This window comes from Phaethon lepturus, unplaced genomic scaffold, assembly GCF_000687285.1.
Source record: "Phaethon lepturus isolate BGI_N335 unplaced genomic scaffold, ASM68728v1 scaffold838, whole genome shotgun sequence".
In the NCBI taxonomy this organism is placed as follows: Eukaryota; Metazoa; Chordata; class Aves; order Phaethontiformes; family Phaethontidae; genus Phaethon; species Phaethon lepturus.
Window position 1 is genome coordinate 204,634 of NW_010556777.1, and position 13,126 is coordinate 217,759.

At 36.3% G+C, this 13,126-nt stretch overlaps 1 protein-coding gene across 1 annotated transcript in view; it reads left to right on the top strand.

Annotated features, from left to right (window-relative positions):
* LOC104625029 (calcium-activated potassium channel subunit alpha-1-like) overlaps positions 1-13,126 on the top strand; it is a gene marked incomplete at its 3' end in the record, with an annotated part of 300,418 nt that overhangs the window by 163,371 nt on the left and 123,921 nt on the right. Inside the window, exon 4 of the mRNA XM_010292549.1 lies at positions 9,198-9,259. Within this exon, the coding sequence (XP_010290851.1) occupies positions 9,198-9,259 (62 nt within the window). The remainder of the gene's footprint in view (positions 1-9,197; positions 9,260-13,126) is intronic.

Sequence of the window (13,126 nt, forward strand, 5' to 3'; positions counted from 1 at the left end):
TCTTGTTTTTTTCCTTGATGGTTTCTTGCATGTCCTCTTACATTGTTGTTCAGTTAATAAATTGCTGATGGGAACTAGTGAGGAGTACAGTATATTGAAGTAAAGAGATGAAGAGTGGTGAAATTTGTTTGCTTGGGTTTTGGGTTTTTTGTTTTGTTTTTAAAAAACACCAATTAAGAAATAGAAAACTGCTTAATTTAAAAAGACAGCATTTGCCAGTATGTATGTATATTTTCTTTACCGTTTATTAATTTTCAGTTCTGTATTGTGGTATCCCAGATACAGATCTGGGTTAACTGTTGGTAAATAATTACTTTCTACTGGTATAGACCTTATTGTATTTCCTGTTTGTGTCAGGTGTTTAATTTCCCTGATGTTGCACCATTGTAGTTAAATTATTTTCTAAATTAATTAGACAGATTCTGGTTATGATTTTGGGGCAATATCTTGTCTCTCTTATTCTTTCCATAAGCTAGTGCACTTTTGTGCTTTTCAAGATGTTCCATGCACATATGTTCCAATATACAAAAAGCGAATTTTATTTTTGTTGACCTTAATGGGAAGTGATTTGGGTGAGTGCTAGGTAATTAGGAGGAAGGACCTTTTAGGTTGGAGGGGAAAAAAAAAATATGCACACACACACATATTTACGTACATATAATATTATGCATTTAGCTGTAGAAAGTGGGACATTGTGATAGAAAGTACTGCTATTTTTTTGACTAATGAAATTAAATACTGAATTGGAGGAGCTGCATTCACTGGTCGTATTGACAGGCAGTCTCCCAGAAAACCTAATTAACTTCAAGCTACGGAGCACCATTAGCAGATTTGTCTTGTATTTTTTCACTAATTAGAAAATTTCAGTCTTTTCAAATTTATGGATTGAACAGAATTTTTTTATTGTCAATATGTCAGTGGAAAGTTGAGACAAAAATCACTTTGTATAAGGAAAGAAAAATAAATCTGAAATATTAACGCATATTAGAAGCATGTACAGGACAGGACATAGCAAAGATCTTTCTTTTTTTAAGATTCTTCCTCCAATGAGATTGGGAATGTGTGTAGAAAACAAAAGCACTTTGAGATACTAATTTTCTTTGGTTTATTTCCTGCTTTGATTTTTCATATTCCTGAGTCTGATGTCTACTGAATTTTGATCCCACAGCATCTCTTTAATAAGAAAGACTCTTAATTTCAAGCAGTCTGCTCTAATGAGAGGTAGGCTTGGTGAAGTATATGTAAGAAAGTTGAATATTTATTGGAGAGAGAATAAAATGCAGCTGATGGCAGGCAGGCTGAATTTGCTAATTCTGTTTTGTGTGCTTTTGTTCAGAGATGTCATGTATCCTACTCCCACTGACCTGTTACTTTAATTATTTACTACAGTTATGAAGAGTTAGGCAGTGATTCAGGCCTTTACCATGCATCGTACCTGTACCTTTCAGATAATACTCAAATTACTGTTCAGATGCATAAGTTCAATATGTGGGAACTGAACGTGTGGCTATTTTTTCTTTTTTTTTTTTTTGCTAAATATTCTGTATCTGCTGCATCTGTTTTCTCTCCCAGCAAATTTGTTTCTGTATTTCTTATCATTATTACACAAGTTTGTAAAGAGACATGCATTAAATATGAACTCTATTTTTTAAGATATATTTACAATAAATACATACTTTCAGTTTCACTAATAAATTAAAACCCTACTATACTGGGTAGTGTGGTTTAATGGGACCAAAAATGTAATTCCAGAAAGATAAACAAGAGATTTATCTTAGAAAGAGATACTGATGCCTTTCTATTTACATAAAGCCCTTTATTAAAGTCCCTTTGCTCTCATAGATAGTGCTGACACTGTTACACAGTGTGCTACTCAGGCTTTTTATTATTATTGTGGCAGCCGCGGAGGTCTCAGCTGTGCTGGATCCATTGCAAACACCTGTAATGAAAGACAGCTGTTGCCCTAATGAGTTGACATGCAGGATCCTTGCCAAATGAAAGCAAGAGGGAGGATTGGAAGCCTGAAGAGCTCAAGTAATATGCTTTAGGTCACACACCACATGAGTGGCAGAACTAGGGATAATAATCAAATCTTCTGATTGCTCGTGATCATCATCCAAGGCACATGCTGACCTACTTTACTGCTGTCTCTCATTTTTAAATTTAAATCCTTGCTATGAATTTTCCTAGAGAAGTTCACTGAGACCTTACTGCCTGTTGATTTATCAAATAGTCATTTCTCACTCTCCTTCACCTCTTCTTTTGGCTTAACTTTGACTTTTCTTGGTAAATGGTAAGTCTGTATGAGCTTTGCGGAAGGGGAAAATTTATAGAGCAAAGAGTCTCGTAAAGCTGACAAAGTTTTCAGTACTGTTTTTAATGCTTGTTGGTGACTAATTTACTAACTGTAGAATTTAATAGCTAATTAACTTTTTAGTTAACTCCTTGTTGTGTAATAGAGGTAAACAAAATAAAAAAGCAGAAAATGTATTAAAAGGGAAATAACTTGCATGCAAACATTCCCAAGTCTTTGGGTTTCTGAGAAGTTTTTAATGTGGCAAAGTTGCCAAGTTTGGATTTAGTACTTTAATTGCTTCAGACTCAAAACTAGGTTAGTGAAGGCTCTTCAGAGTCGTGTGCTCTTGAACCTTTTCTGAAACATGAGATGGCTCACTGTGTAGCTTGGAGGTGTGTAGCTCCTTCTAGAACTGAATTCTAAATCCTGACATTCAAAGCATGGAAGGAATAGTAGAAATGTTGGCTTGTTTGTTCCACACCTCCTCCTGCCCCTCCTTATGCATGCAAAATGTCACCAAGTCAGATTTACTAGCTAGCACGCTACCCAGCAGACCCATCCTTTAAGATCCGTAGCTGTTGGCACATACCCTGTCGTCAACAGCAGGTGCAGACTGTAGAATTTGCACTTTGCCTGTACTCGCATGAGAGCCAATGCATATATCACTGTTTCTTCTTCATAGTATTATGTTCCATCAAGCATGGCTCTTATACAGGGAGCATATTAACTGCAAAATCTGTTTCCCTATATTTGTGAATAAAAGATAAACAAAAGGAAATTTCCTAGTTCCCTAGAATCCTTGTTTGAACTTCTGATTTATTACTTGTTGCTGGTGGGAACAAGTTGGAATCATATTCTGTCTTTTCATTATTTTATCACTTTATCTTCCTCTTCCTACTCACCCACTTCAGCCCTCATTTGCTTGCATCTCCTGCTTTGCTCTTGTAAGGTGGCTCATGACTACCGATGTATGGTTAGATAGTTTTCTTTAAAGAGAAGCTAGCATTGTGTGCAGTTGTTCTGGAAGATATTAAGAGAGAACTTCATCAAGAAATATGATCTTTCAAACCTGAATGAGGTAGAATGACCTTCTAAGAGCCCCTGGGAATTCATGACCTCAGCGTAGATGGTGGGTATATTGTACTTTTGCCTTCGTTTAGTTAGGTATACGTTAGCCTGGGAGAGACCAGATAAAGAAGCAGAGGCAGACAGACTGAAGACAGGGCAGTGTGTTTAGGCCCAGAGAAAAGTCAGTGTACAGCTCCATCCAGAGCATTGTACTAGGTCCTGCTGATGGATTTGAGTGATCCTCACTCCTGCTTTACTTTGGAAAAAAGGTCTCTAAATAGAAATTTACTATTGATTACAACAAAAATAACATTTTATTTGTCTTGACAAATCGAAAAGTTCTGAAAACCATTCTGTTGGATGAACTAATGTGAATTGTGTTATTTAACATCATGCAGCTGCTTTATTTACTGTGATATGCACACAGGTAATATTTCATTGAGATGTTTTTATTACTAAGTGCTATCAAAAACTGAGTGGAGAACACTGATTTTTACAGAAAGAATCTATATGGCATTGTAGTAAATAGCGCTTACTTCATTTGTATTTATAGTAACCTAAGAGATATTAATTGCTCAGCTGTTTATATCAGCTGCAGTGCATAATTTCATACCACTTATGGCTTTGCGTACATGGAATGCTTTCTGAATTTTGTTGTTTGCATATAGGGTATCGATTAATGAGACATCAACTTAAGTAAGACATTTTGGCTCTTCTGTGGTCTAGACTTGCTTAAGTCTTTTGCTAAACTGCAATAATTGCATAGATGCTGGTGCATATCCTAGAGTCTGCAACATGCAGCCGGTGTGTCCTTAGAAATGCAGGTTCTGGTTTCTAACAAATCCAGACAAGTAAAATCTGTTTGTCTGTAAAAGAAATACAATTCATTTCCACTTTTATAGTTAAAGGAAGTTTGTATTTTATATTTAAACTATGTAAATTTTCATTCAGATTGGGTCAAAACCTCAGGCTATTGATATCGTACTAATGCAAACTTGAGTGTTCCAAACTTAGTAGATCCTTGAAGATGTAGCATTATGGTCAGAAGGAATAATTTGTATTCCCCTTATGTAATTTGAAATATAAAAGCTAATAGATCTTTATTTTAAAGCACCATATGAAAAAGCGCAGTAGCTCATTAACAGAATTTACTGTATGGACATAGAAATTAAAATTAAGTTAAATTCTAGAAATATTAACAATGAAAAACTTAATACATTCTAAGCAGTACGATAGGCTTAGGGTTAAAAAATTTAACCTTAGAATGATAATAGTTTCAGACAGACATTCCAGAAGAAAATACACAACAGTTTGTCATTGGGTAACAAAATAAGGAGTCTCTTGTGCCTTGAAGTGTTAGGAGTTACAGGTGTCCTGACAGGTGTTTCTTTTCACTGTGTACTTATTATTTTAATACTTATACTGAGAGGCATATAACAATACACAGCTATCCTTTTTTTATTTCCTGCTTTACGTGTTGAGTTCTATGCTATTTTGTACTAATGAGGTTTAGGTAGTTCAATATTGTATTAGCAAGAATTTGGCTTTGAAAATTCAATGAGTGCTGTTTTGTGTTCCACAGGACGTTCAGATATTACAAGAGATTGAAGTTCCTGCTCCAGGGTCCTTACACTACTCGTTGTTGTGGATGTGTTAACTGTAGCCCTTGTCTCTAATGTGAACAGCCTTTCCATTTTCCCATGTTTCTTCAATAAGGCCAATAGTTCGGTGCCGGTGTAGAGGAAACAGTGCCACCCCTTGGATTATCAACGTCGTCCTTCTGTTTACGTAGGCCTGGTTCTGGAAGGTGTGCTGATCCCCTTCACAGTTATCATGGTTTAACTCTGATGGTATTTTCTGAATGCCTATACTTTCCCTGCAGTCTTATTATGTTGCTACACCCTTATTAAAATTTCCAGTTTGGTGGTTGTTTTTTTTTTCTTTTCCATCCTTAATGTGGATATGTAAAGCTTGGCTGCAGTTTGACTGTAGCGGAGCAGTCAAAGCTCTTCTGGAGCATCTTGCTAGCAGTGGAGAGCAAAACATTTTTTTACAGTCATCTTTAAATGGATTTTATCTGTGTTTTCTCTAACTCCTGCCTCAAAAAGGCATTGTACACTTTTATTGAACCCTGTGGCTGGACGGTTGTGTTTTGCTTTTTTTTGTTGTGGGTTTTTTGTGTGGGTTTTTTTTTTTTCCCCTTAAGAAAGATTTAAGGATATGCAGCAACTATTCCATGGTTTTCCCTCTCCTTCCTTTAATCAGTTTTTAACTTGATACCAAGTGCTTAGTCAGCGTAGCTGCTAGCATATGACTTCACATTTCTCAATCTTAAACAAACAGTAAGTTATCATAAATTAAAAGTTTCTGTCCTTCCAGACAGAGTGAAGTTAAAACAGATGTGCAGCAATTGCAATGTTGTGCCAAATGCATTGGAATGATAAACAGAGCAAGCAAGCTTCTTCCCATGGCCTGGTTAACAAAAAAGGCAATAATTCACATACATGTATGCTTTTTCCCCCTCTTAGATTCTAGTTGCTGTGAGTTTCAGCTATCAGTGTGTCTATACCTCTCTTCTAGCATAGCAAGTTCCCTAAAATAGGTGTTATCTCCCACGACAATACAGCAAAGACTCTAATCTGAATCTAGACCTAAACTCAGTAATTGTCTCCCTTGGTCTGAATAACCAGGTTTCATTTAGACTTTTTAGGGGGGAATACAGCAAAAAATCTGTATCTGAATATCCATCAAATGTGTTTCTATAGCATGGAAGGAGGTTTTTTGGGGTGGGTTTTTTTTTGGGGGGGGTGTTTTATTTTATTTTAGTATAACTCTAAACTGGTTGATTCAGGCCCTGCTTTTTCCACATGCTTAGTGTATTCAAGTTCATCTCAATACCTCTGTCACTTAGCAAAGCAAAAACGTGTTTCTGCTAGCAGGATAAAAATTGAGTTTAAGATCCCATTCTCTTCTGATGCCCTTCCTGTGATTTTTGGAGACATTATGAGTTGTAATGCTAGGTATGTGTTATTGGGCAATAGAGGAGAAAACAAACCTTGATTTAAAATCAGGTATATATTACAGTGTAGTTTTGCATACATACCTCACTGTTTGGTGTAGCGTGGGAATCTGGAGCTTCTTGCAAAATTTAGGTATTTGCATTTTAGTAGTAGTTACATGAACTGTCATAGAACATTTAAATTCCTTAAGTGTCTTTGAAGATCTTACCCAGAACCTATATAACATGAATTAAACAGCAAGTGATGATTACTAAGGGATAGGATATAACTAAAATGCAAGGCTGGTATACAGTTATGCTGGTTTTGTTCTAGACGACTTCTTTGGCTAGTAGGCAATGACTGAATGCTGTGATCTAAGAATTGCTATATGAAATGGAAAACAAAAGTCCAGCTTAACTTCTGTACTTTGCAAAACTTGAAAGACTGAGAAGAGTGTCATGGAGTCCCAAAGAGATTACAAGTCCAGTTTCTCAAATTTAATTTTCAGCATTAAATGGTTATTTTGGCATTCTTCGGCTCAAAACTCCTTCTGTAGGGTGAATCTGTTGTTTTGGTTTTGGATTTTTTGGGGTTTGTTTTTTTTAGGTTAGTTTTTGGTTGGTTGAGTTGTTTGCTCGTTTTGGTTTTGTTTCTCGTTAAGGAGATAACTGTTTGGTAGTGGTTTTGATGGTGCTATTCGTATATAAATGATTCCACAGAATGTTTGCTAAAACATCACCATTAATACTTGACTTTAAACCACGTAAGATTGAATACCTATGTTTAAAACTGATTTGAGTCAAATGAAAATTTTCACCGAAAATGTAATCCCTGTATTCCCAGAACTCTCAGGTTACCTCTGTTTAAAAAAAAAAAAAAAAAAAGACTTGTCTTGAAATGTATTGATAATAAGTAATTATAGAGCTAGACAATGGAGCAGACTTGATTCAGATCCAAACTGTGATTGTGCGTGGCATTGAATGCTGCAAGGGGTGGGGCAGGGCATGCACAATTTGATTCCCAGTAACTTAATTCAGTGAAAAACAGGCCTTGGGATCACTTGGGATCATAATTTGGGGTATATTTCCAGGTGACAATCCACAAGTTCACCACATTAGTTTCTTAGGAGATGGTAAGACTCTTACTCCATCTTTATATGGATTTAATAGCTTATCTCACCTTGCAACACCTGTACACATCTGATCAATAATGTAGTTTAATGAAAGAAGATTGAAACTCTAGATGTTAACATTATATTAGACTTGGGTAGTAAAAATATTATCTGCAGAGTTTCAGTCCTTGTATTTGACTGACAGATCTCACTGATTCGGGTGATAATGCATCAGATAAGACAACAGGCACTTGTACTCAGGCAAAATACTTTCTCAGACGTTCACAAAGCAAAAAGTTATGGTCAGCAAGATCTAATAGGAATGAAAAATTAATTTAAACGTTGAGTTGAATGGAATTTTTAACAATCTGTAATGGTTACAAAATATTAAGAAATTAATGAGTTTGTTTCTTTTATTGGAAAAAGAGCTGTGTCCCCTTAGTTAGTACCATGGTTTACCCAATCCTGAGCAATCAATTCTCTGTATTTATCTTAAACGACATCACTTCTAAGCAACTACTTGAGATGTGCCTTCCAGAAGACTAAGGGACATTTTGTTTTGATTCTGTAGACCAGCAAATCAGATGAGTTGCAGGGAACACAATTCTCCATCTGTTTCCCACACTCAGTGTGACAGCTGGGAATCTTTTCTGATTTCTTCTAGAAGAATTGCATTCTCAGATAAAAAAAATTATTGGGTTCATGTTTTCAGATTCCAAATTACCCAGCCGGTGGCATTGTTCAAGAGGCAGAAACCTAGAGTAAGGATATCAGAAATCTAAGTAGCAATGGGTACACAAACTTCATGATTTGTCAAGCCAAAATTTGAGTACAAAAATTTCAGTTATGCTGTCCTGTGTAGATGCAGACCTACTTTGGATAGGATGTGAAACTAAACGTTCCCACAATGTTGGAGAATCTTTGGGAGCTGGTAGAACAGACAATTGCATTGGCTTTATGTTCAGAAAAAAGGAAATGAGAGGCAGATGGAGATGTGATTAACCAGTTTCTGCTGCGCTAGCCAGAAAAGCAAGTTCTACCTTGTTAATAAAGGCTGGATGCTAGACCGAACAGAATGATTTGGTTCAAAAACTTCAACAGATTGACGGGAGGGAAAATGTTGGGACTTTGTGGTGCCTGGGGTATGTATTCATCATATCAGGACATGCTGCATCAAGCTGTTGTTTTAACCTGCTTGAAAGTTAACTATAGTCTCAGTGGACAGGAGTGCAGAGTAAATCCATTTTTTGACATAGCCTTACACTTATCCTGCGGATTTCACAGCCATGTATATAAATGGAAATTCAGTCTAATCTGCCCTCACTCTTGGTTTACCTACCAATGAGCAGAAACTTACTGCAGTCCGGGAGGATAAGTCTGATAAAGCTATAGTGTGATTGGAATGCCACGCAGTGGGATTGCTTGCCATTTGAAATAAAAAATATAGTAGAGATTAAGATCTAGGACCTAATTGTATACTGAGCTGTATATGCCTGAGCTAGGATTCAACTTGATTGTGTCTGGTTTTCAATGCAAGAAAGAATTCTATGATAGTATATAGTGTTTGAAATTGAAGTAGAAGTAGCTTTCTAAAGAAAGTGACAGCTGAAAGAAAAAAAAAATACTGGTTTATTATTTATTTTCCTTGTCTTTTTTGTGTGGAAAAAAAAAAACAAACAACTTTAACACTGTTAAATAATGACTCTTTTGTTTTCTTTTGTAGGTTGTCTTAGTCTTCGCTCTTAGTATTGGTGCTCTTGTAATATACTTCATAGATTCATCAAAGTGAGTATTCTAGTACATTTTCCTTTCCCTCCCTTCCTGCAGCAATTATACATCTTTAAATTGCTCCATTCATCTACTTCAAATCAGTGCTTGGTCTCATTGCCTGAGTGTGAAGAACTTTATAATAGTGCCTGGTCTACCAAAATAACTCAAGAACGGGAAAAAGGTCTTATATAAACTAGATTAAACACAGTCACATTGGATCTGTAGAATGAATAGAGAGAGAAACTACTTTTGTGTGTTGAGATTATACGTACTGTTGCAAAATTATAGTTTTTATGTTCATTGAGCATATGTAGAATCTTTCAAATTCAAGACTAGGATAAGAAATACAAGGGAAGAGTATTTTGCAAAAAATTACAGTTTGCAGCAGGAAAAAAACGTGTCATAGGAGACTGACAGGAGCACTTCTGAAAAACTCTGAATGAATTAGTATGAGCATTATATCTTGCATATCTGTTCAGATTTCCAGCTCTTGGGTTTGATAGAATTCTCAAGATGAGGTGAGCCGGTAAAAATCTGCAAAGTATCTCAATGTGTTTTAGATTTACACTGATTTAATTATATAGTGTTGTAGTTTTGGCCAGAAGAAAGTTTCATCCAGACATTTTGAGGTCTGTGATGGCTGGATACAAACCAATGTAACTAGGAATATGCTCTCTTTGATACCGTTCATAGGCCACCCTTGTTTTCCAATCAAGCTGAATCCTGTCAGTGGTGTAACAGGCAAATTGGTAGCCTAACACAGAAGAAACCAATAAAAAGGGACTTAATAGAATATTATTCTCTTGAATCCAATTATTTTGGGAGGATGATATTCCGAAGTATCAGTAGAATTTTAAAGCTTTACGACTACATATTTGCTGCTTTTCTCCAAACTAGTTTTAGGCTTGCCATTACTGCAATGTTAAGATAGTACGCTGGAGTCACTCCACGTGAGCCAGCCTAGCTGTCTGTAATGGCAGTGGTTATGTTCTAAAACAATTCTTATGTGACTCAGAAAATCAGGCATTTCACTGCTATCATCTGTACATACTGATATTTAGGTAGGTGGTAACACCAGCAAAAGGCATTCTTGAATACATGGACGTCGGCCATGCCTTTGTAGCCTAGATGTGTCAAGCATAAAACAAATAACCAAGGTAGAGATTTCCTTTGTGGAGAGGAGCCAAGTGGTGGGAAAACTCAAGTTCTATCTCGAGCTCCTTTGAAGTGAGGATAATGCTTTTTCATTCTTAATGTTGCAGTGAGTGTTCTCATTAATTTTAGCAAATTTTTGTTTAATATGTCACCACTGAATGACATAAGGTGGTGCTTTTCTGAAGATCTTTTTAAAAAAAGATTTTAAAGCATAATGGCAAAGCTTGTGGGTGCCCAACATATCCAAGTCAAAAGCGTCAAATTGAAACATGGATGGAAACACGTTTTTGTTCTATTTCAGACCAATAAAATACAGCTATTTGTCAGAGCAATTGACTTCTGTGAAACTAATGGGTCATATAATGGTTTTTAGGCACTCCTTTCTAGAAGCCTTTGTTTGATTGTTTCTCTCAAGGAGAGCAAAACTGACAACACAGGATACTTCCCTGGGGTCTTAGGTTTTCTGTGGGCCACCTAATCCATGTACTGCTACCAGCTTATTGGCTGCTCTGTCAGTGGGGATAGAGAAGCATTTTCACTGAAGGTTTCTCTGGGTTGTTGGCCAACATATAACTCCTGTCTTCAATTTAAATTCAGCAACCTCAAGTTAACATACTCTACTTGCACCCTTTTCCTTTATTTTCTCCTCCTTCTCTCTTACCCTATTTTCTTTCACATGTGGTTTTTTTTTTCTTTTTTTTTTTCCCCTGGCAAAGACTCATTAATAGTTTAATTCAGGTTAGAAACTCCCCAGATATATCCCTGTGTGATAGTGAAAAATTCTGCTTTATTCTGCATTAGCAACTGACCTGACATCCACTTCAGCAATGTAGAATTAAATACAGTGAAGTACCAGTCTATTTAAGATCCCCAAATGCATGATTAGTAAAAGAAATTCCTTTTAGAATTTGGTCAAACAGGAAGTAATGAAGGTAGGGTGAGAGGAGGGCTTGTGATATCCTCAAAAAAACAACTGGTACAACAGAAACTACGGCTTGGCCAGGAGCAGCGGAGACAAACAGGATGTAGTGCGCACACCAGACAGATAATGACATATACCCTCGTCTGCTTTCCCTTGACAATGCATTCAAAGCTGTTGTATTCAGCCTGTGCCATGGACGCTTAGCTGTCGTCTGATCTTATGCAAAGAGTGAGAAAAATCACGTCTTCAATCAAAGCTGAAGAGCACTAGTGTAAGCATTTGTCCAAAACAAAATGCCAGTGATCTATTCATCCAAGACTTAATCTGTCAGTAGTTTTGCAGATGCAATGGCAGGTATGTCCACAAAGGAATTCTATGTGACTTCATACATAAGGGGCATCAAGAAAGATGGGAATAACACCATCACTTTCTTGGATAGTGAAGCAAGGGGAAAGAAAAAAAAAAGACCACTGAATTTTGTCAGGCAAGGATGTGAGTGAGTCATGATTAGTTCCAGTGGAAGTCAATACGGCTCATACTGAAGATACTACCCATTGCTTCCTCTGCTATATTCATGGTATAGGGAAGGTGACTGGAGGCAAAATGAATGCTATCACAGCTGTGAGAGGACTATAAGCTAAGAGCATTTCTATGCTACCCAGTTTATAGCTCTTCCAGACTAGTACCACATGAAATGGTACGTCCAGTGCAATGCTATTTGGAGAGATCCGAGATCAGAAAATAGTGCAGCTTCATCAGCTTAGTATTCTCCATACCACTTAGTCATACATCTCAGCAGAGCCAATTAAGCAGCTTTGTGTTGCTATACAGTATGTCTGAATTCTGATTCTGGCACAAATTTGGGGATCTCTGCAACATACCCCATTACAAAGTACGGGCACAGTTGTGATCCAATACATCTGCTTTAATCTGAATTGACGTTTCTTAGTAACAAGCAGTACTTAACTTGCCTTTAAGAAAGGTTCTAAACAAAATCACAAAGATAATTCTTGGTGGAAAGAATGAAGATTATTCATTTGGAAAACTATTGGGATTATTCCAATATCCTTCCTTAAGGTTATTCTGTTTATTCAATGCTTCTACATTTTACAAGCCACCAGCTTGAATTGTTGTCTCTTTTTACCACAGGTTGTATATAGAACATTTTTCTTTAGAGTGAATATGTGCACTTCAAGTGATGCAGGGTAGCAACTAACGGAAGATTTCAATCCTTAAACTGGGAATTTATTTAGCAGAGAAATGGCTATCTTGGCATCTCTGTCAATTAAATCCAGTCACATCCTGGTTGGAAATGTTTCACTTGGTAATAAGGACTAGACTCCTTCCTTCCTAATATGTAGAATAACATCCATAAAATACTGTTTTCTTGGACAATGGTATTTTTCAATTCTAGAAACAGCAGTTAAAAGTGAAACATTTGTCTTAAGAGATATTATAAATATCACCCACATAATTATTTTAACTTTTGGGTAACAAATAACCAAATAATTACATTTTTCTTTTCAGAGTTTCATTCACTTTCATGTCTGTCTTACATTTTTGGTTTGAATAAAAGCAGAATACTCAAAGAAAAAGTCACAAGCAGTTACTTAGAAGGGTTTTGATTAAGAAAGTGATCTACTTTAGTACAGGATAGCATCATATATCCTAATGACGGTTCTTTTCCTATTCATGTTTCCTTTGAAATTGTTCATCACTTAATTCTTCAAGGTAATAATAATGGAATTATTCTTCATTCTTAAGAGGAAAATCTGCCTTGATATGTACTCTTTAGATGGTTCTCT